At 41.8% G+C, this 25,915-nt stretch overlaps 1 protein-coding gene across 1 annotated transcript in view; it reads right to left on the reverse strand.

Annotated features, from left to right (window-relative positions):
• HMCN1 (hemicentin 1) overlaps positions 1-25,915 on the reverse strand; it is a 655,003-nt gene that overhangs the window by 477,089 nt on the left and 151,999 nt on the right. The window contains 4 exon segments of the mRNA XM_044300627.1: positions 7,518-7,799; positions 10,506-10,784; positions 14,935-15,089; positions 21,585-21,711. Of these exon segments, the coding sequence (XP_044156562.1) occupies positions 7,518-7,799; positions 10,506-10,784; positions 14,935-15,089; positions 21,585-21,711 (843 nt within the window).

The raw sequence follows: 25,915 nt of genomic DNA on the forward strand, positions 1-25,915 counted from the left end.
CCACTGATCAGGTACTAATGATCTATCCTAAGAATGCCGTAGTCTGACCCCCACTGATCAGGTACTAATGATCTATCCAAAGAATGCCGTAGTCTGACCCCCACTGATCAAGTACTAACGATATATCCTAAGAATGCTGGAGTCTGATCCCCACTGATCAGGTACTAATGATCTATCCTAAGAATGCTGGAGTCTGACCCCCACTGATCAGGTACTAATGATCTATCCTAAGAATGCCGTAGTCTGACCCCCACTGATCAGATACTAATGATCTATCCTAAGAATGCTGTAGTCTGACCCCCATTGATCAGGTACTAATGATCTATCCTAAGAATGCTGTAGTCTGACCCCCACTGATCAGGTACTAATGATCTATCCTAAGAACGCTGGAGTCTGACCCCCACTGATCAGGTACTAATGATCTATCCTAAGAACGCTGGAGTCTGACCCCCACTGATCAGGTACTAATGATCTATCCAAAGAATGCTGGAGTCTGACCCCCACTGATCAAGTACTAACGATCTATCCTAAGAACGCTGGAGTCTGACCCCCACTGATCAAGTACTAACGATCTATCCTAAGAATGCTGGAGTCTGACCCCCACTGATCAGGTAGTAATGATCTATCCAAAGAATGCTGGAGTCTGACTCCCACTGATCAAGTACTAACGATATATCCTAAGAATGCTGGAGTCTGATCCCCACTGATCAGGTACTAATGATCTATCCTAAGAATGCTGGAGTCTGACCCCCACTGATCAGGTACTAATGATCTATCCTAAGAATGCCGTAGTCTGACCCCCACTGATCAGATACTAATGATCTATCCTAAGAACGCTGGAGTCTGACCCCCACTGATCAGGTACTAATGATCTATCCTAAGAACCCTGGAGTCTGACCCCCCACTGATCAAGTACTAACGATCTATCCTAAGAACGCTGGAGTCTGACCCCCACTGATCAAGTACTAACGATCTATCCTAAGAATGCCGTAGTCTGACCCCCACTGATCAGGTACTAATGATCTATCCAAAGAATGCCGTAGTCTGACCCCCACTGATCAAGTACTAACGATCTATCCTAAGAACGCTGGAGTCTGACCCCCACTGATCAGGTACTAATGATCTATCCTAAGAACCCTGGAGTCTGACCCCCCACTGATCAAGTACTAACGATCTATCCTAAGAACCCTGGAGTCTGACCCCCACTGATCAGGTACTAATGATCTATCCTAAGAATGCCGTAGTCTGACCCCCACTGATCAGGTACTAATGATCTATCCAAAGAATGCCGTAGTCTGACCCCCACTGATCAAGTACTAACGATATATCCTAAGAATGCTGGAGTCTGATCCCCACTGATCAGGTACTAATGATCTATCCTAAGAATGCTGGACTCTGACCCCCACTGATCAGGTACTAATGATCTATCCTAAGAATGCCGTAGTCTGACCCCCACTGATCAGATACTAATGATCTATCCTAAGAATGCTGTAGTCTGACCCCCATTGATCAGGTACTAATGATCTATCCTAAGAATGCTGTAGTCTGACCCCCACTGATCAGGTACTAATGATCTATCCTAAGAACGCTGGAGTCTGACCCCCACTGATCAGGTACTAATGATCTATCCTAAGAACGCTGGAGTCTGACCCCCACTGATCAGGTACTAATGATCTATCCAAAGAATGCTGGAGTCTGACCCCCACTGATCAAGTACTAACGATCTATCCTAAGAACGCTGGAGTCTGACCCCCACTGATCAAGTACTAACGATCTATCCTAAGAATGCTGGAGTCTGACCCCCACTGATCAGGTAGTAATGATCTATCCAAAGAATGCTGGAGTCTGACTCCCACTGATCAAGTACTAACGATATATCCTAAGAATGCTGGAGTCTGATCCCCACTGATCAGGTACTAATGATCTATCCTAAGAATGCTGGAGTCTGACCCCCACTGATCAGGTACTAATGATCTATCCTAAGAATGCCGTAGTCTGACCCCCACTGATCAGATACTAATGATCTATCCTAAGAATGCTGTAGTCTGACCCCCATTGATCAGGTACTAATGATCTATCCTAAGAATGCCGTAGTCTGACCCCCACTGATCAGGTACTAATGATCTATCCTAAGAACGCTGGAGTCTGACCCCCACTGATCAGGTACTAATGATCTATCCTAAGAACGCTGGAGTCTGACCCCCACTGATCAGGTACTAATGATCTATCCAAAGAATGCTGGAGTCTGACCCCCACTGATCAAGTACTAACGATCTATCCTAAGAATGCTGGAGTCTGACCCCCACTGATCAAGTACTAACGATCTATCCTAAGAATGCTGGAGTCTGACCCCCACTGATCAGGTAGTAATGATCTATCCAAAGAATGCTGGAGTCTGACTCCCACTGATCAAGTACTAACGCTCTATCCTAAGAATGCTGGAGTCTGACCCCCACTGATCAGGTAGTAATGATCTATCCTAAGAACGCTGGAGTCTGACCCCCACTGATCAGGTACTAATGATCTATCCTAAGAACCCTGGAGTCTGACCCCCCACTGATCAAGTACTAACGATCTATCCTAAGAACGCTGGAGTCTGACCCCCACTGATCAGGTACTAACGATCTATCCTAAGAACCCTGGAGTCTGACCCCCACTGATCAAGTGCTAACGATCTATCCTAAGAACGCTGGAGTCTGACCCCCACTGATCAGGTACTAACGATCTATCCTAAGAATGCCGTAGTCTGACCCCCACTGATCAGGTACTAATGATCTATCCTAAGAACGCTGGAGTCTGACCCCCACTGATCAGGTACTAATGATCTATCCAAAGAATGCTGGAGTCTGACCCCCACTGATCAAGTACTAACAATCTATCCTAAGAACGCTGGAGTCTGACCCCTACTGATCAAGTACTAACAATCTATCCTAAGAATGCTGGAGTCTGACCCCCACTGATCAAGTACTAACAATCTATCCTAAGAATGCTGGAGTCTGACCCCCACTGATCAGGTACTAACGATCTATCCTAAGAACCCTGGAGTCTGACCCCCACTGATCAAGTACTAACGATCTATCCTAAGAACGCTGGAGTCTGACCCCCACTGATCAAGTACTAACGATCTATCCTAAGAACCCTGGAGTCTGACCCCCACTGATCAGGTACTAATGATCTATCCTAAGAATGCCGTAGTCTGACCCCCACTGATCAGGTACTAATGATCTATCCAAAGAATGCCGTAGTATGACCCCCACTGATCAAGTACTAACGATCTATCCTAAGAACGCTGGAGTCTGACCCCCACTGATCAGGTACTAATGATCTATCCTAAGAACCCTGGAGTCTGACCCCCCACTGATCAAGTACTAACGATCTATCCTAAGAACGCTGGAGTCTGACCCCCACTGATCAAGTACTAACGATCTATCCTAAGAACCCTGGAGTCTGACCCCCACTGATCAGGTACTAATGATCTATCCTAAGAATGCCGTAGTCTGACCCCCACTGATCAGGTACTAATGATCTATCCAAAGAATGCCGTAGTCTGACCCCCACTGATCAAGTACTAACGATCTATCCTAAGAACGCTGGAGTCTGACCCCCACTGATCAGGTACTAATGATCTATCCTAAGAACCCTGGAGTCTGACCCCCCACTGATCAAGTACTAACGATCTATCCTAAGAACCCTGGAGTCTGACCCCCACTGATCAGGTACTAATGATCTATCCTAAGAATGCCGTAGTCTGACCCCCACTGATCAGGTACTAATGATCTATCCAAAGAATGCCGTAGTCTGACCCCCACTGATCAAGTACTAACGATATATCCTAAGAATGCTGGAGTCTGATCCCCACTGATCAGGTACTAATGATCTATCCTAAGAATGCTGGAGTCTGACCCCCACTGATCAGGTACTAATGATCTATCCTAAGAATGCCGTAGTCTGACCCCCACTGATCAGATACTAATGATCTATCCTAAGAATGCTGTAGTCTGACCCCCATTGATCAGGTACTAATGATCTATCCTAAGAATGCTGTAGTCTGACCCCCACTGATCAGGTACTAATGATCTATCCTAAGAACGCTGGAGTCTGACCCCCACTGATCAGGTACTAATGATCTATCCTAAGAACGCTGGAGTCTGACCCCCACTGATCAGGTACTAATGATCTATCCAAAGAATGCTGGAGTCTGACCCCCACTGATCAAGTACTAACGATCTATCCTAAGAACGCTGGAGTCTGACCCCCACTGATCAAGTACTAACGATCTATCCTAAGAATGCTGGAGTCTGACCCCCACTGATCAGGTAGTAATGATCTATCCAAAGAATGCTGGAGTCTGACTCCCACTGATCAAGTACTAACGATATATCCTAAGAATGCTGGAGTCTGATCCCCACTGATCAGGTACTAATGATCTATCCTAAGAATGCTGGAGTCTGACCCCCACTGATCAGGTACTAATGATCTATCCTAAGAATGCCGTAGTCTGACCCCCACTGATCAGATACTAATGATCTATCCTAAGAATGCTGTAGTCTGACCCCCATTGATCAGGTACTAATGATCTATCCTAAGAATGCCGTAGTCTGACCCCCACTGATCAGGTACTAATGATCTATCCTAAGAACGCTGGAGTCTGACCCCCACTGATCAGGTACTAATGATCTATCCTAAGAACCCTGGAGTCTGACCCCCCACTGATCAAGTACTAACGATCTATCCTAAGAACGCTGGAGTCTGACCCCCACTGATCAGGTACTAACGATCTATCCTAAGAACCCTGGAGTCTGACCCCCACTGATCAAGTGCTAACGATCTATCCTAAGAACGCTGGAGTCTGACCCCCACTGATCAGGTACTAACGATCTATCCTAAGAATGCCGTAGTCTGACCCCCACTGATCAGGTACTAATGATCTATCCTAAGAACGCTGGAGTCTGACCCCCACTGATCAGGTACTAATGATCTATCCAAAGAATGCTGGAGTCTGACCCCCACTGATCAAGTACTAACGATCTATCCTAAGAACGCTGGAGTCTGACCCCCACTGATCAGGTACTAACGATCTATCCTAAGAACCCTGGAGTCTGACCCCCACTGATCAGGTACTAATGATCTATCCTAAGAATGCCGTAGTCTGCCCCCACTGATCAGGTACTAATGATCTATCCAAAGAATGCCGTAGTCTGACCCCCACTGATCAAGTACTAACGATCTATCCTAAGAACGCTGGAGTCTGACCCCCACTGATCAAGTACTAACGATATATCCTAAGAATGCTGGAGTCTGATCCCCACTGATCAGGTACTAATGATCTATCCTAAGAATGCTGGAGTCTGACCCCCACTGATCAGGTACTAATGATCTATCCTAAGAATGCCGTAGTCTGACCCCCACTGATCAGATACTAATGATCTATCCTAAGAATGCTGTAGTCTGACCCCCATTGATCAGGTACTAATGATCTATCCTAAGAATGCCGTAGTCTGACCCCCACTGATCAGGTACTAATGATCTATCCTAAGAACGCTGGAGTCTGACCCCCACTGATCAGGTACTAATGATCTATCCAAAGAATGCTGGAGTCTGACCCCCACTGATCAAGTACTAACGATCTATCCTAAGAACGCTGGAGTCTGACCCCTCTGATCAAGTACTAACGATCTATCCTAAGAATGCTGGAGTCTGACCCCCACTGATCAGGTAGTAATGATCTATCCTAAGAATGCTGGAGTCTGACCCCCACTGATCAGGTAGTAATGATCTATCCTAAGAACGCTGGAGTCTGACCCCCACTGATCAAGTACTAATGATCTATCCTAAGAATGCCGTAGTCTGACCCCCACTGATCAGATACTAATGATCTATCCTAAGAATGCTGTAGTCTGACCCCCACTGATCAGGTACTAATGATCTATCCTAAGAATGCCGTAGTCTGACCCCCACTGATCAGGTACTAATGATCTATCCTAAGAATGCCGTAGTCTGACCCCCACTGATCAGGTACTAATGATCTATCCTAAGAATGCTGTAGTCTGACCCCCACTGATCAGGTACTAATGATCTATCCTAAGAATGCCGTAGTCTGACCCACACTGATCAGGTACTAATGATCTATCCTAAGCTTTTAGACTATGACAACAAAAGAAAATAATGTTTTAATGATTTGTAAAGGGCAGTGGAATACATAAATATATAAATGTATTATTATTTTGCAAATATAGTAAAACACAAATAATGTGTATACATTTAGTATTGCCATAATTGTACTGGGCTTCAAAATAAAGTTAACATGCTAATTATACAGCAGAGTGAATGCAGTAGAAAATATGGACTTGCTATCTCCCCCCCCCAAAAAAAATCTATATTTTTGTTGCATATACTGTGTTATATGAAACTCAAATGATAAAAAGTACCACTCATCACACAAAAAGTCAATACCTTATATGGCTGCATCAACGGAATATTTGAAAAAGTGTAGCTCTGGAAACCCATTAATATATATTGAAAGAACTGCTAAAATTTCTTGTTCTCAAGGCCCAGTATATCTGTTTATTCAGTTTATTCTTAATACAATGTAGGGAGGTAGATGTTAAACATGTTTTATATACAGTACATCATTAGGGAAGAATGTTTCTTTGTACTAGAAAACAGGGTATAAAGAGTCTTATTAGCAAAGCTCCAACTGAGCTAAGGCGAGTGTTTTCGGTCTTCAGTGTTTTACTGAGCACTGAAGATGTCTGTGTGTAACAAGGAGATGGACAGTGATAGTCAGGACACATGTACATAGTCAGGGACTGGGGTAGTCAAAAGAGACGGGCTGGAAGAACTGAAGACAGACTCTCCTTAGCAATTCTCAGCTTTGCTAAGAGGACACTTTACAACTTGTTTTCTACAAAGGAAAATCTTTCCCTACTAAAGTTTTTTTTAGAAATGTTTAATATCCCTGTCCCTACATTATATTAAAAATAAGATGAAGTTACCCTTTAAAATATCACTTCTTCATATGTATGCCCTCAGCTATCATTCTACATATACACTTCTATGTATGTTTCAAAAGTTATTCCTCATAGGTGATAATTCCAGAGGACAGCCATTCATTTAAAGGAGTTGTCTGGACATATCCCCTTCTTCGCCTAGACAGCTCCTATGATATGAGCAATGCTCCGATGCTCTCCCTTGCCCGGATCTGTATCGCACAGGGCAAGGGCTTTTTCGTTGACATGGGCAGGCTTTACTGTTGCCATGTTGCCCTAGCCATTTTACAGGCTAGGGCAACACTAAAGCCCACCCATTAGTGCCGGTGATGCCATAGGGCTCACTGCTAGGCAGAAGCCTCCGCCTAGCTTACCCATGGAAAACCCGGTATGTCACCGGATCTATAGAAAAAGCTCATGTCAGAGGGGCTGAGTGGGGGAAGAAGCCACTCAGCTTTGAACCCGGACAACTCCATGACGACAATGACTAGAATGCGATTACTCCCCAAGCTGCAATGTTTAACTAACCTAAAACATGGACATTGTATTTGAGTTCAGTCTCTCCTGCTATATTGGTAGCCATACAAGTATACTGTCCTTGGTCCTGCTCCGCTGTATTTTTAATCTCCAGCTTCTTGCCATTGTATAGAAGGCGGATGTTGTCATTTGTCTCCACAGGAACTCCATCTTTTAGCCAGGTTATCAGTGGTAATGGGTGGCCCCGGGCTTCACACTCCAGTATGAGGGGTTTACCCGCGATTACCTTTTTATCTTGTGGTCTACGCAAATCTCCATCAATTGTAGCTGGAACTTGTAAAGAAAACAAATGTGCGGAATATAATGTACAGCAGCTTTACACAAAGCCATGTCTTTTAGATTCTGCCTGTTTCTATGAGCTACAGTACATCTACAGGGCACACTTACTCTTTGAGATGTAGAACTTCTCTAACCACTTAGTCTATCATTTGATGAATTCTCAAAATAAGCTGTCGTGTGTACATGAGGAATAACACTATATCTGGCCATTATACAATGAGTTGTATTTGTACTTAAATTGTTTATTGGTATACATTGTAATTCAGTTTGTTTCCTGGCTATTTTGCAAAGGTTGGCAGGAGCAGGGTTAATCGCCCTGTTAATCTCCTCTTGGGAGGACTGGGCTGGTCCTGTTTACTGGGTAGGCCCTTTCTGCATACAATAGTGTACATTTTTGTGTTGTAATGTTAATGCTGAATCAAGAGGGATTTGTTCAAAAGTTTACTATGGGGCCCAGCCCCGCAAATAAATAAAACAGAAAAACATTAAAATAATATGTTTCTAATAAAAATGTGACTTGAATAATATGCAACTTTAAAGGATTTGGGCATTTTGATACTTCGCGCTCAGAGCAAAATGTCACATTTTAAAAATCTGCAGTCTAAGGGCTTATTCAGACGTCCGTATGCTGTCCACAAAAATGCGGATCCGTTTTGCGGACAGTTCAGCCTGTCTGCAAAAAAAAAAAAACGGATTGCATTCAATTTTTTTGCTAATCCATAGACCTCAATAGGGCCATGTCCTGATGTTCACGGAAAAGTATAGGACATGTTTCATTTTGTTGCTGAGCTGTGCAATGGAAGAAAAGGGACCCATAGAAGTGAATGGGACAGCATCTAATACGCAAAAAAAATTATCCAAATTTTTGCGGACAGCATACGGCCATCTGAATGAGCCCTTAAGGTGATTTTTTTCTTAGTGTACCACAAAATTTTTTGTTTGTTTTTATGAGGGCCAAAAAAAGGGAGATTTATCAAAACTGGTGTAAAGTATAATTGGCTTAGTTGCCCATAGGAACCAATCAGATTCCACCTTTCTTTTTCCAAAGGAGCTTTGAGAAATCAAAAGGGGAATCTGATTGGTTGCTATGGGCAACTAAGCCAGTCTTCTCTTATATTCCCTTTTGATAAATCTCCTCCATAGGGTTTGCATACTAATTAAGATTTCAGCAGATCTCAGTGAATTTTATAGGTCTTACGCCTCATGCACACGGCCGTGTCCCGCGCCGAGAGCGGACCGTGGAAACCCGGCCGGGATTCCTACTGACAGCATGAGCGCACGGCGTCATTGGTTGCTATGACGCCGTGCGCTTCATGCAGCCGCTCCTGTACAGTAATACACTAGTGCATGAGGCCTAATTTATAAGGGGAAAAGGGACAGGAAAAAAAGGAAAAAATATTAATTTCTTTATTTTTTATGCTGTGTTTTAAGGTGGTTATTCAATGAATAATATTTACCCTAAAAATGAATCCTACAATTCAGCATTGTATAGCAATGTCAGCTTCTGTACATGGATGATATTGATCCAATGATCCAATTGATCCACATATTTATTTTTATTTTTTAGTAAAGGTACCAAAGTGCATAGGGCCATAGTACAAACAGCAAAGATCGATGGCCGAGGATAATTATTGTATATCTGGGTTCAACTTATGAATAAATGAATGGCTGAGCACCTAATGCAGAACGTGTTAGTGAGAAACAGAATATCTAAAACTGCTGTGTGTGGATGTGGACATGGTGCACATTTTGGGGTATTGGAGCCTTTTCATTGTTTACTTTTTTCATTTTTTTTTCTCATATATTAAGCAATTTTCTATTTGTATTATTGTAATAATATTATGATTATTATTTATCTTTTACTATGGGTGCTCTGGTTAACATGGAGCAGGTTATTTATGAGTTGATACAAATCACTGATAGGATTGATGTAATGGTAGCAGCTATTACAAGTGACCTATAGACATGCAGAGGAGATGCAGATTGTGCCTTCTCTGCATGCTTCCAAGCCCTCTTTGCTTGGGGCATCTCTGTAGCCTCATTATTGATGTCACAAGGTTCCCTATAAACAGCCCATTCAGGAGCACATAGCTGAATATAATTTTTGAGTTCAAAGGTTCTCTTGTGACAGGGAACTGATTTCAGGACTGGACTGAGCTGTGGGTATGACAGTTTGACCTGCACCAGCTGCCATTTTGATGCTTACTGGGTCTCCTCTGGTCCTGGCTTGACATGTGCCTGGTGATGCCGGCTCAGCCAATCTCTGACTGAGCCAGGACCCTGCTAAGACCAGTGATTGGCTGTGCAGACATCTCCAGCCATGTTTTGTGCACCGAGCCAGGACCACTGATGACCCTGTAAGCATCAAGCATCAGAAATGCCGCTGTGGGGGATCGGCGAGGTGAGTAATGCTTATTTCTAGCCCATTTTTGTCCCATATATAAAAAAATATATCCTACCGAACAATGGCTTAAAGTCAATAGAGGAGAGTCCCTCAGGGGACTTTGGTAAGCGGTTCTCAACCTTTACTACCGCCATGTGCAGTAATATCCCCAAATTACGGTTTAGATGACTCTATTTTGTTAACTTCTCATTTAGATTATATCTTGGAGCTCGTGCTTTATCTCTCACGGAGTCTGTCTGTTGCAACTTAGAACATCATAAAAAATGGCTTTAGTTACCACAAATATAATAACTTACCAAAAATATTGAGTACATACACCTTCTCTGCGCTCCCTGCAACATTAACCACATGGCAAGTGAATCTTCCAGAATCTGTTCTCTTAGCTTCAGAAATCTGAAGATATTTGCCATTCTTAATAAAGATGACACGTGAACTGGGAAGAATTGTTTCCCCATCTTTATTCCATGTCATTGTCGGGTGTGGAATTCCCCTGGCATCACATTCCAAGATGATTTCACTATTCACTATAAATGATAACTCTGTGGTGGAGTTTCCATCCTTAATGCTGGGTGGAACTAGAAAAAGGAAATATTTAAGAAATGCCATTTAGATATTTTGTATCTAGTACGCAAGTGTTAATTTGGACTTTTATTTCAAGGGAACAGTCTCTATGTAATACGTCGCTTAGAAACAGATGAAGATCCTAGGACAGAACTCAATGCTGGAAAAGAATAACGCTAGTGTGAAAGTACCCTAAACGGTAAAGTGAATGGACCCACATTCTTCTAGTGACTATGCTTTATTATCAGAATAAAGCATAATCCCTATATAAATACAGGTGCATTCACTTTACCGTTTAGGGTACTTTCACACTAGCGTTATTATTTTCCGGCATTGAGTTCTGTCCTAGGGGCTCAATACCGAAAAAGAACTGATCAGGATGTCTTCAGTTCAGTCTTTTTGCCTTTTCAGGACGGAGATAATACCACATTTTTTACAATTGAAATGTATTTATTCCGGCCCCGGCCCCGAGTGTTCCAGCAAGACGGATCCGTTTTTGCAGTCTGCACATGCTCAGACCGCCAAAAAATGTGATAAATAAATTGCGGATCAATTTTTCCGGATGACACCGGAGAAACGGATCCGTCATTTCAATGCATTTGTCAGATGGATCCTGATCCTGATCCGTATGACAAATGCCATCAGTTTGCATAAGTTTTGATGGATCCAGCAGTTTTTTTCTAGATGGAAACAAAAGTACCGCATGCATCCCGTTCTATTTAATTGTGTTCCCGTGACGCACACAAAGGTCATGACTCCCAATGTAAGTCAATGGTGACCGATCCATTTTCTCTGACACAAAAGACAGATCCATCATGGCTATTTTAGAGATAATACAACCTGATTTATAACAGATGCAGTCGGTTGTATTATTATGACGTTAGTGTTTTTGCTGATCCAGCAAAAACAGAGATGTGAATGTAGCCTTACTATAGGACTAGGTGTAAAAAGAGGAAGCAAGGTGAAACGCGCGTCGGGGTTAGTGTTCACTCCTGGCCTCTGGTCTGTATTGTTCTCTTATGCTACTTTTTGCACTTATCATTCAATGTTTGTTTTGTCCTTACTAAGGTATACGGGGTAGTATTCCAACCTATCAGGTTAATTCCTGTTGGGGTTTTTCTCTGTAAGGTTACAATAGCTACTGCTATGGCTACTTATGGGAATAGTGCAATATTATTTGTAGCTAGATGGGTACATAGGTGCACTTTAAAGGATTGTAAATGATATGTGTATAATAAATACTGGCACAGTATACCCTATGTAGATGTGACAATGCGGCCTTGAATGACCAGGGTGAACTAATACTGTCATAGTACCTTCATGTATTGCTGCTAATTATTTTATTTTGTGATATGTTGTTTGTTGTATGATTTGTTCTACTAATACATTTTTGTGTAATATCATATGTGCGCTTTTGATTTGGTGTTTTGTTATAGGACTAGGTGCGTCCCATCCCTCCAGCCTGGGTATGTATCCTTATTCCCTGAATGCAAACAAATATCTTGAACACAGTGAGGAACTGAAGCATAGCATACATTAGATCGTTGTACAACATTTCATTAATAATGACATTTAAAGGGATTGTCCAGAAGTTCCCTGTAAAGAGTGTAAATACACATGATGAAATAAAGATATATATCTTCTGGACTTGTATAGAGGGTGCCATAGCTGGGTTTCTGCTATTTTCAGCAGTAGAGGTCCGGGGTTAATGGCTGCGATTGGCAATAATGCCAATGACAACAATTTAACCCCTCAGATGCTGTGGTCAAATGTAATAGCGGCAATGGGAGCGCTAAAATCGGGAGTCCTAGCTGAGCTCATGGAAGGCGGCCATTACTAGTAATAGGCCTGAGCCTGTATTCCAATGCTGGCTTGCAGGTGGCAGCACAGCAATGGAATATACTGAATCCTGTATTCTGTAATGCATAGATATGTGTTACAGAATATAAGTTGCAATCTAATAATGCATGTTATAGTCACCTAGTGTATGGTTTAAAGTTTTTAAAAATATATACGTTCAAATCACCTCCCTCTCCCCAAAAAAATTTAAATAAGCAATTAAAAAACATCATAGTCATTGCCACATGTAAAAATACCCGTACTATTAAAAAATTTAAATATTTATCCCATATGACAACAGAAAATAATTCAAAATGGCCGATTTGCCATTTTTTTGTCACTTAACCTCCCCAAAAAGTAAATAAAAAGTGACATACATCCCATGGTACACTGAAAAGTACAGATCACTCTGCAATAAATGAGCCATCACACGGCTCTGAATACGGTGCTAAAAATAAAAAATTCCGAAGTTTTTAATTTTTTTCAGATTTAAAACAAAACTTTACAAATGTGGTAGAACCGTAATTGTACTGACCTTGTGAATGAAGGTAAAAGGGTAGTAGGCATAGGAAACGTCGCAAAAACAAAAGCCATAAAACTGTGGCAGAATCAAAAAAAAATCCAATTCCACCCCATTTTTATTTTTTTTCCAGCTTTCTACTACATTGTATGCAATATTAAATATTGCCATTAGAAAGTACAACTTGTCCCACAAAAACAACAAGCCCTCATATGGCTATGTGAATAGAAAAATAATAAAGCTATGGTTCTGGGAAGGCAAGAAGTAAAAAAACAAAACGCAAAAATGGAAAATCGACGCATCCTGAAGGGGTTAAAGATATGTGCTACTACTGGTGCGTGTCTCGTCTTCCTAAACTTTTATTACCATTATGGGCCTTGTAACTTTGAACTTCCTTTCTCACATTGTCATAGAGCTACTCTCAAAGCAGCTTTAAAACCTACCCTGTGCACCTATGAGGTACAAACATTCCCCACCTAGCTATGAGTGCTCTCAGTGCAGATGTATCATGTAAATACTGCGCACACACGGCAACAGTCCGCCTATGCAGGCTCGGACTGGCCCACTGGGGAGGCGGGGGATTCCTTGATAGGCCCCCAGTCTCCTGCGCCCAGAGATAAGACGGAGGAGTCATTATTTCTCTTGTTTCTCAGGAGAGATACAGTGCTGCCCATAATTATTCATACCCCTGGCAGACCAAGGAGGACGCCACTTCTCCAGATAAGGCACAAAAAAGCTCGCTTGGCCTTTGCAAAAGCTCATCTGGACAAAGAAGACGACTTCTGGTCTTCTGTGTTATGGTCAGATGAAACAAAAATGTAATTGTTTGGTCACAATGATGTTTCCTTCATTTGGCGTAAAAAGGCAACCCAAAGAACACATCCCCACTGTCAAACATGGTGGTGGTACCCTAATGCTTTGGGGGGGGGGGGGGGGTTCAGACAATGGACCAGGGAACCTAATCACAGTAAACGATACCATGAAAAAAGAGCAATACATGAGGATTCTCAACGACATTGGGCAGTCTGCAGAGAAACTTGGCCTTGGGCACCAGTGGACATTTCAGCATGACAATGACCCAAAACACTCAGCAGCAGACAACAACATTAACATTAGCAGACAAAAAAGGAACGGACACGGAAACAAAATACGTGTGTCCGCAAAATACTTGTGTCTGCAAAGCGCAGACAAGAATAGGACATGTTATATTTTTTTTGCGGGGCCACGGATCGGTGCAACGGATGCGGACAGCACACGGAGTGCTCTCCGCATATTTTGCGGCCCTATTGAAGTGAATGGGTCAGCATCTGAGCCGCCAAAACTGCGGCCGTGTGCATGAGGCCTAAAGGAAAGAACCACTGAGGTCACATCTGCATATCATTTGCTTCCAAGCCAGAACTACATGACTACTGAGACCCCCACATTACATTATTTTTTCCTTTATACTGAAGGTAGACATTTTAGGTGGCATCACTGCAAACCTATTACTATCCTGTTCAGTCCTATGGTGGTGGTTTGAGGACTTCATGTGTGATGACAGGTTCCCTTCCAGCATTATTTATATCCTGGAAACCTGTATAAGCTTTGTAAGACAGTCGTGGTAGTATTATTAACTTGCATCATCTGCTTTGTCAGTACTAAATGGATCTGTCACCACAAAATGGTGTCCAGATGCTCCATCTTAGCTCCACAGCAGCACGTATAGTGAATTTCCAAACTATGCTGAATGGAGCTTTGCTTATTTGTGCTAAGGATTTCTTCTGACATTTTACTGCTTGTCAAGCGGTTGGAATTTTGCATCTTACCAAACACAGTTAATTTGCTTTCTTTCGTCTGGGATCCAGCAGAATTAGATGCTACACATTTATAGTATCCACTGTCACTTGGATGTGTATTTTTTATGTAAAGAACTTGTCCCTTTTCCAAAATGATTATATTAGGATCTCCCACAACAAGTAATCTGCAATAAAAAGATATCAAAAGGTTATAAAAAAAAAAAAGTCAGCCACATTAACAGAACCATTACAATTTATACAAAGGAATGTCAATCATTGATTTCAATAAATCTACTATGGCATTTTTAACTTTGGGTTAAAGTGCACTTTTTGGGGCTCTTGAAGGGTATGTTCACCTGTAAACATTATTTCAAAGTACATACTGCATAGGGAAACAGATAAGAATTTTGTAAATTTTGAAAAAGGAGTTGCTCGAAGATGAATTTCTTTCTAAGGCTACTTTCACACTTACGGCAGAGTGATCCGGCAAGCAGTTCCGTCACCGGCAGTCTGAAAAATGCCTGATCCGTCTTACAAATGCATTGAAATGCCAGATCTGTCTTTCCGGTGTCATCCGGAAAAACGGATCCGACATTTATTTTTTTCCCTTTTTTTCGGTCTGCGCATGGAAGGGCGGATCCGGCATGCTGGTATTTTTAATGCCGGATCTGGCACTAATACATTCCTATGGAAAAAAATTCAGGCAAGTGTTCAGGTTTTTGGCCGGAGATGAAACTATAGCGTGCTGCGGTATTATCTCCATCCTGATCAGTCAAAATGACTGAACTGAAGACATCCTGATGCATCCTGAACAGATTACTCTCCATTCAGAAGTTCTTTTCCGGTATAGAGCCCCTAGGACGGAACTTTATGCCGGTAAAGAAAAACGCAAGTGTGAAAGTAGCCTAAGAACTTGCTTTATCTTTATTATTTATATGCTTGTTTGTCATTAATATGTGTATTTATTATATCTGTCAGACATTTTGAGTTGCTAATTTTCCATTGAGTTTCTGTTCTAAATTTACAGGAACTTGAAGTTACAATGGTTGTTCCCAAACAAATTAATTTTGTTATGTGAGGGAGCACTGTACTTGTATGTCAGCCATTATACATTTCCCATAGGAAAATGTGAACCCTAATGCAAATGAGCCGTAGGTGCTTCCACCTCACTGTATTTGTAATTGTACTGAACTACTGGGCCAAATGTTGTTTCAATGCATCCAAATGAAGTTTTATCATTTTCTAAATACATACAGTGCTTCTTTGCTATGTGCCCATCTGTCAGTAATTCACATCCATTCTGTAATTGTTATATCTTGAATATCTGTATTAGTAAGAACCTACAGGGCAATGCCATATGCATATGAGGAGTGTGTGACTCCATGCCATATCATAGTAATAAACAGAAAAGAATGATCACTAGAAGAGAAGCTGTGACAGCTTTAATATGTTACATAAAAATAAATGTTCATACAAATTAAAGAGGTTTCCTGGACTACAATCTTGTCCTCATGGCAGTTGATCAGTATCAGATTAGTGGGGGTTGACCTCCAGAAACCCCACCGATCTACTGGCTAAAAGATCCATCGTCCCCAAGAAAGCCTCATCCCCTTTTATTTTTACCAGACAGAGCTCATCTTACTTTGAGTTAGTTGGCCAGCGGGGTATGAAGAGTTGGACCATCAATTCACTGATAATGATGTGGCGTATCCTAAGGTTAGGTCATCAATATTGTAGCTCAGGAGGAAAACCTATTTACACTATGCAAATAGTCTTTATTAAGAATGTCCCTTGTTTTGTAATTACAGCTCATCTGCTCCCTTTTCAGTTTAGATTTTTGGAATTAAAAAAAGGTTGTTAAGATGGACATTTCCTTATAGGTAGATAAGTTGAGCAGGAAATTTCCAAGGAAAAGGACCTCCTCGATCGATGCTAAATAATTAAGTACAGATATATGTATGATTTATTATTGACTATTAGTAATAATGCTCCTAAATAGAGAGTTGGACCATACACCATATTAGATGAATTAACTTCTTGTGGCTATTAAACTTCAATGGCTATTAAACATTTTATTTGACCAGTCCCACAGGAAATCTTAGCCCATGGTCCCACCATATAGCTGATATAATGCTCCTTTACTTTATGGTATGGCAAATGTCTTTCCTCCATAAAATTATTAATTTAGTTAAATTTTTTACCCCAAAAATGTTGATATGTATTTATATAAAAGGGGTTTTCAGAAAATGTTATATTGGTGGCCTATCCACAGGACAGGTCATCAATATAAGATCGGTGGGGTACAACACCCTGCAACCCCCCCCCCCCCATCAGTTGTTTGAGAGTAGCTTTGTCACCTGAAACAACCACTGGAACTAAACAGCCCCATCCATTGAGTACTGCAGTATCCACTTTAATAGATGCAGTTCTAAAGTAACTTGTAATGTCAGTAGGTAGGGAAAACACAGACATTGTGCCCTAACTAGACCCCTGCCCATTTTCCCTGCCTACTTGCAGTGCAAACTCTAAGTTTCTGCTCTGCAACTGATTGACATTCCCAACTTTACTAAGGTGCGAGACAAACACCAAGGGACAAAAGTAAAACACAGAGACAGAGTCATGAAATGGGTTAGAACCAGGAGGACAACTTAACCCCTTAGGGACACAGCCTTATTTCACCTTAAGGACCAGGCAATTATCTGCAAATCTGACCAGTGTCACTTTAAGTGCTGATAACTTTAAAACGCTTTGACTTATCCAGGCCGTTCTGAGATTGTTTTTTCGTCACATATTGTACTTCATGACACTGGTAAAATGAAGTCAACATTTTTTTTTCTTGCACAAAATAATACCAAATTTACCAAAGATTTGGAAAAATTTGGAAAAAGTTTCAGTTTCTCTACTTCTGTAATACATAGTAATACCCCCAAAAATTGTGATGACTTTACATTCCCCATATGTCTACTTCATGTTTGAATTATTTTGGGAATGATATTTTATTTTTTGGGGATGTTACAAGGCTTAGAAGTTTAGAAGCAAATCTTGAAATATTTCAGAAATCCAATTTTTAGGGACCACTACAGGTCTGAAGTCACTTTGCAAGGCTTAAACAAAAGAAACCACCCAAAAATGGCCCCATTCTATAAACTACACCCCTCAAGGTATTCAAAACTGATTTTACAAACTTTGTTAACCCTTTAGGTGTTGCACAAGAGTTATTGGCAAATGGGGATGAAATTTGAGAATTACATTTTTTTGCCTAATTTTCCATTTTAACCCATTTTTCCCACTAACAAAGCAAGGGTTAACAGCCAAACAAGACTGTATCTTTATTGCCCTGATTCTGCCATTTACAGAAACACACCATATGTGGCCGCAAACTACTGTACGGCCACACAGCGGGCGTAGAGTGAAAGGTGCGCCGTTTTATTTTTGGAAGGCAGATTTTGCTGGACTGGTTTATTTACACCATGTCCCATTTGAAGCCCCCTGATGCACCCCTAGAGTAGAAACTCCATAAAAGTGACCCCATCTAAGAAACTACACCCCTCAAGGTATTCAAAACTGATTTTACAAACTTTTTTTAACCCTTTAGGTGTTGCACAAGAATTAATGGAAAATAGAAATACAATTTCCAAATTTCACTTTTTTGGCAGATTTTCCATTTTAATATTTTTTTTTCCAGTTACAAAGCAAGGGTTAACAGCCAAACAAAACTCATTATTTATGGCCCTAATTCTGTAGTTTACAGAAACACCCCATATGTGGTCGTAAACTGCTTTACGGGCACACGGCAGGGCGCAGAAGGAAAGGAACGCCATACGGTTTTTTGAAGGCAGATTTTGCTGGACTGGTTTTTCTGAAACCATGTCCCATTTAAAGCCCCCCTGATGCACCCCTAGAGTAGAAACTCTAAAAAAGTGACCCCATTTTAGAAACTACGGGATAGGGTGGCAGTTTTGTTGGTACTAGTTTAGGGTACATATGATTTTTGGTTGCTCTATATTACACTTTTTGTGCGGCAAGGTAACAAGAAATAGCTTTTTGGCACGTTTTCTTTTTGGTTATTTACAACATTCATCTGACAGGTTAGATCATGTGGTAATTTTATAGAGCAGGTTTTCACGGACGCGGCAATACCTAATATGTATACAATTTTTTTTATTTATGTAAGTTTTACACAATGATTTCCTTTTTAAAACAAAAAAATGTTTTAGTGTCTCCATAGTCTAAGAGCCATAGTTTTTACAGGTTTTGGGCGATTATCTTAAGTAGGGATGAGATGACAGTTCGATTGGCACTATTTTGGGGTGCATATGACTTTTTGATCGCTTGCTATTAAACCTTTTGTGACGTAAGATGGGAAAAAAATGGCTTTTTTTACACTTTTTTTTTTTTTTTTTACGGTGGTCACCTGAGGGGTTAGGTCATGTGATATTGTTATAGAGCCGGTCGATACGGACACGGCGATACCTAATATGTATACTTTATTTTTATTTATGTACGTTTTACACAATGATTTTATTTTTTAAACAAAAAAAATCATGTTTTAGTGTTTCCATAGTCTAAGAGCCATAGTTTTTTCAGTTTTTGGGCGATTATCTTAAGTAGGGTCTCATTTTTATGGCGTTCACCGTTTGGGTAAAGTAACATTACCTTTTTATAGATCAGGTCGTTACGGACACGGCGATACCAAACATGTGTAGGGAATTTTATTTTTTAGTGATAAATGTGTTTTTTTATTTTTACTTTTTTTTCACTTTTTTTTTCTTTTTTTTTTACCCAGACCCACTTGGTTCTTAAAGATCCAGTGGGTCTGATGTCTATATGATACAGTACAGTACACTATATAGGGTACTGCACTGTATTTTACTTACATTTTGTCTGAACAGATCTATGCCTTCAGCACAGATCTGTTCATCACCATGGAGAGCAGGACGCCTGAGAAGGCATCCTGTTGCCATGGGAACCTTCCCTGTCTGCCACAACTTTGCAGATGGGGAAGGGTGAGGACGGGGCTGGTGGGGACTGTCTGGGGGCTCTCTCCCTCTCCATCGGGGGGCTGCAAAGGCACAGCAGCCCCCCGATTGGAGAGGGAGCTCCCTGTGCTGTTAACCTTTTCCATACAGCGGTCCGTACGTTGATGCGATGTCAGCCGTTTATACTAGGGTGCCAGCAATGTGCTGGCACCCTGGTATACCCACTAACCACCAACAATTATTCAAGGATGGTTAGTGGGTACCGCACCCGCAACCCTCCCCCTGCACCACCCGCCCACATAATATCATTCAGGGGTCAGGGACCGCGGGGATCAGAAACTGCAAAAAGCGCATCAAACATGGGGGGGTCACCAGCGCATTTAGCCGAGGTGCCTGCTCAATGATTTGAGCAGGCACCTTGTTCCGATCACCGCCGGCCGGGCGGCAGTGATCGGAACAACACATGACGTACCGGTACGTCATGTGTCCTTAAGTACCAGGACATCATGACATACCGGTACGTTATGTGTCCTGAAGAGGTTAACAAATCGAGAGACAGAGAATAGTCAAATAGCCAAGCCGAGATCAGAACCAGACAAAAAACTAGGTACCAATACTTTAGACAGAGAGAGGTCAAAAGAACAAGCAGAGGTCAAAACAATAGTAATCCAATATATGCAACCAGGAACACAGCTAGTGAGTCAGAGACTATCAGTGTGGACTGGTATAAGGCCAGGAAGGGGTTTAAATAGAGCAACAAGTCCCAGGATCAGAACCTGATGGGTCAGTGATGGCGAACCTTTTAGAGACTGAGTGTCCAAACTCAGCCAAGTTAAGCTGACGTGACTTAACACAGGCCCCAGTAAAATGAATGCCCCCGTTCGCTCCCCCAGTATTAAAAATGTCCCATTAGTGGCCCTCAGTATTAAGAAAGCCCCTATTAGAGGCCACAGTATTATTAATGCCCCCTTCCCCACTCTTGTTGTGCAAAAAAAAATAATTAAACTCATCCATTTGATTGCATGCCAGTGATCACTCACTGCTCCCTGGATGCGCAGGACAAGACCTGCGCTCCAGCGTGATGACGTTTTGCAGGTCCTGATGCTTAAAGTCAATTCTGAGCAACATCATCACACTGGAGGTCAGGTCTTGTCCTGCGCATCCAGTGAGTAGCGAGTGTTCCCTGTAGTGCAATGAAATGGATGAGGTGAGTTTTATTTATTTATTTTTTAACACAAGCAGAAGAGGGGGAGGGGCAAAAGCTGTACTAATAAGCGCTCCACAATGAAAGCACTCATTAGTAATAGTGCACAGGTGGCAACCCTAAACACGGCCCATACAAAGTTGCCTGCCCCCAGAGAGGGGGGCTCTAAGTGCTCCTCTGGCATGCGTGCCATAGGTTCACCACCACTGTGATAGGTCAGCCCACTGCTAGTCTCCTCCAGCACACGCCTGTAGCGCATTTGCTGCACTGCCAAAGTTGATCGGCAGGGGTGTGGGATGTGTTTTCACTGGCTAATTTCTCCAACAATTATCATATATAATATACTGCAATCGTCCACCAAATCCGTGAAAAGATGGGCACTTCCCATCGCTTTTGACCTCATTGTATAAGCCGTTCCAAATAATATTTGAAAGTAGAGATATTTCATTTGTTATGTAGAGAATTAGTCGATTATATCTGTTCCTTTATAATCTTACCTATTATCTTTCAACCAGTGGATATGAGGGAAGGGTTTTCCTTTCACCCTACACTCCAGTTTAGCTTCATTTCCAGCTATGACAGAAACATTCCTAATGCTTTCACTGCCTGCAATTTCAGGAGGATCTAGTAAAAAAATAAAAAATAATTATTGGTATATTACATGCATAAATGTGACAGGCTGGTTAGGATAACGTTTTTCATTTGACATTGTCTATATTTTAGACTACAAAAACAAGGTGGTAAGATGGAATATTCTTACGAAGGACCAGTGACAAGGACTGTTAAACTAAATGCACAAGCTAAACATAATAAGCGAGTAAATAAATCTGCATCCTACAATATTTGTCACTCATTTTACACACTAAAGGTGGTCATTTATCACTTGAGATAATTTTCATATCACTTTTAATTCTGGTTAACATTGTGTGGTTGCACCAAATTTATGAAATGGTGCACAATTTACATGTATTTGGTGCAACTGAACTGTGTTGTATGATTTAGTCCTAAAAGATGCACAAGGGGTCTGCCTAGCATGGGATGCAACTTTTTTGTGACTTTTCTGCTACATTTCGGGTGTCACATAGTGGCATACCTCCAATGGAGGCAGACCATGCAGCTGCTATGGGGCTCATGGGGAAGGGGGACCCTCAGTAAATCAAAGGCCTGGTTCCTTAATTATATTCAATACAGGCTCCCATCCAGCTTCATTCTAGAATCCCTATCATCAGTAGAGAAATATAAAGGACCTGTGATGATGTCATCACAGGTCCTGTACATCTAGTAAATGAACTCTACTGAGAATAGTGTAGTTCCCAGGGTAGAAAGGTACATCTGCCAGGACCTGTGATGACATTATCATAGGTCCTTCAACCCCCAACAAATTGCAGAAGAACTGCTCAATAAGCTCTCCATTGAGACTAGAATGGAGTGGTGGTAAGAGGTGTTCCTCCCTTTTTTCTCTTCATGGGGGTTCCTCCCCATTCCTTGTTTTTGCTCATCATACCTTACTAATATATAGTACTGCAGACAGTTACAACCACCACTACCTCATGTACCTTATACAGTGACCAAAATGTTTAACTGACCACATACAGACGTGGACAAAATTGTTGGTACCCTTTGGTCAATGAAAGAAAAAGTCACAATGGTCACAGAAATAACTTTAATCTGACAAAAGTAATAATAAATTAAAATTCTATAAATGTTAACCAATGAAAGTCAGACATTGTTTTTCAACCATGCTTCAACAGAATTATGTAAAAAAATAAACTCATGAAACAGGCATGGACAAAAATGATGGTACCCCTAACTTAATATTTTGTTGCGCAACCTTTTGAGGCAATCACTGCAATCAAACGCTTCCTGTAACTGTCAATGAGACATCTGCACCTCTCAGCAGGTATTTTGGCCCACTCCTCATGAGCAAACTGCTCCAGTTGTGTCCGGTTTGAAGGGTGCCTTTTCCAGACTGCATGTTTCAGCTCCTTCCAAAGATGCTCAATAGGATTGAGGTCAGGGCTCATAGAAGGCCACTTTAGAATAGTCCAATTTTTTCCTCTTAGCCATTCTTGGGTGTTTTTAGCGGTGTGTTTTGGGTCATTGTCCTGTTGCAAGACCCATGACCTGCGACTGAGACCAAGCTTTCTGACACTGGCTAGTACATTTCTCTCTAGAATTCCTTGATAGTCTTGAGATTTCATTGTACCCTGCACAGATTCAAGACACCCTGTGCCAGACGCAGCAAAGCAGCCCCAGAACATAACAGAGCCTCCTCCATGTTTCACAGTAGGGACAGTGTTCTTTTCTTGATATGCTTCATTTTTTCGTCTGTGAACATACAGCTGATGTGCCTTGGCAAAAACTTCGATTTTTGTCTCATCTGTCCACAGGACATTCTCCCAGAAGCTTTGTGGCTTGTCAACATGTAGTTTGGCATATTCCAGTCTTGCTTTTTTATGATTCGTTTTCAACAATGGTGTCCTCCTTGGTCGTCTCCCATGTAGTCCACTTTGGCTCAAACAACGACGGATGGTGCGATCTGACACTGATGTTCCTTGAGCATGAAGTTCACCTTGAATCTCTTTAGAAGTCTTTCTAGGCTCTTTTGTTACCATTCGGATTATCCGTCTCTTAGATTTGTCATCAATTTTCCTCCTGCGGCCACGTCCAGGGAGGTTGGCTACAGTCCCATGGATCTTAAACTTATGAATAATATGTGCAACTGTACTCACAGGAACATCTAGTTGCTTGGAGATGGTCTTATAGCCTTTACCTTTAACATGCTTGTCTATAATTTTCTTTCTGATCTCTTGAGACAGCTCTTTCCTTTGCTTCCTCTGGTCCATGTCGAGTGTGGTACACACCATATCACCAAACAACACAGTGATTACCTGGAGCCATATATATAGGCCCAATGGCTGATTACAAGGTTGTAGACACCTGTGATGCTAATTAGTGGACACACCTTGAATTAACATGTCCCTTTGGTCACATTATGTTCTGTGTTTTCTAGGGGTACCATCATTTTTGTCCATGCCTGTTTCATGAGTTTATTTTTTTACATAATTCTGTTGAAGCATGGTTGAAAAACAATGTCTGACTTTCATTGGTTAACATTTATAGAATTTTAATTTATTATTACTTTTGTCAGATTAAAGTTATTTCTGTGACCATTGTGACTTTTTCTTTCATTGACCAAAGGGTACCAACAATTTTGTCCACGTCTGTATATCTTTACTCACTGCATCTATGATACCTCATACCTCACATCAGTACTCTGCTGTATATACTATATATCTGTACATGTACACACTGCATCTATTATACCTTGTACTTCTCATATCAGTACACTGCTGTATATTCTATGTATCTGTACACACTGCATCTATTATACCTTGTACTTCTCATATATCAGTACACTGTTTTATATACTATATATCTGTACACACGGCATCTATTATACCTTGTACTTCTCATATATCAGTACACTGTTTTATATACTATATATCTGTACACACGGCATCTATTATACCTTGTACCTCATATATCAGTACATTGTTGTATATACTATTTATCTGTACACACTGCATCTATAATACCTCATACCTCACATAGCAGTACATTGCTCTATATACCATATATATATATATATATATATATATATATATATATATATATATATATATACATACATACATACAGGGGCGCACCTAGCCTTTTTGCTGCCTGAGACGAAAACTGAAATGGTGCCCCCCCCAATTGCCCATGGCCCTTCCTCTGCCCCACTCTTGCTCCTCACTGGTGCTGTCTGAGGCGATCACCTCACCTGGCCTCATTGGTGGTGCACCCCTGTATACATATATACTTTATATTAATGTTCTTTATGCATGGCCAAACAAGTGGACTGATCTGCACCAATTTGGCACATAGGTACATCAGGATCTTAGGATTTGGACCAGGTCTCAGCTATCTAGGATTTACGATTCTTGAGCTATTTCCCCAAAAATATATTAGCCAATAGGAGCTTGCAGGTTCTTCACTCGTATCCTAACAACCATGCACATGACCCTTATTAGCCAATAGAAGTGTCATAGTCTTACCTCCTTGCTGTTCCCTTCGTTTGACATGTGCTGGCGGCCATCTTGGTTTCTGGGTTTTCTTGTAGCCTCCCACCCTGCGGCTCCTCCTTCCCACTGGGAGGAGCTGGATGCCTAGCTCATATATATAGGAGGTCTGTGGCTTCAGTTCCTTGCTTGGTCCTCCTGTGTTCACATGCTTCCAAGACTGCTGCTGCTTCTGGTTCCTGATCCTGGCCTCGTCTGACTACCCCGTTGGTTCCTGATTCCGGCTTAGTCTGACTACCCCGTTGGTTCCTGATTCCGGCCTTCGTCTGACTACCCCGTTGGTTCCTGTTCCTGGCTTCGTCTGACTACCCTTCTGGTTCCTGACCTCTGTCTCCGCAAGACCCTGCTTCGGTTTAGCCATCCGTTCGGACTTTGCTACGGCTTGCTCTTCAATAAAACCTTCTTATTTTCCACTTATCTCTTGTTGTACGTCTGGTTCATGGTTCCATGACATTAGGACCAAGCCATGAATTCTGACGGTACAGGGCCATCCCTCGCTACCTACGCTGGTTGCCAGACTTGATCAGCAGGATCACCTGTTGGGTCGGTTCGCTGTGGCGTTGCAAACCCTGCTTGAACGCACGGCTCATTTAGCTTCCGTTGCCGATGGGTCGGTTGTCGCTCCTGGGCCCGCTCCTACTGCCGCTCCGGTTGTTGCGCCAGAGTCTACCCTGACACCTGTTGCTGCGCCTGTGGTGTTTCAG

This window comes from Bufo gargarizans, chromosome 7, assembly GCF_014858855.1.
Source record: "Bufo gargarizans isolate SCDJY-AF-19 chromosome 7, ASM1485885v1, whole genome shotgun sequence".
In the NCBI taxonomy this organism is placed as follows: Eukaryota; Metazoa; Chordata; class Amphibia; order Anura; family Bufonidae; genus Bufo; species Bufo gargarizans.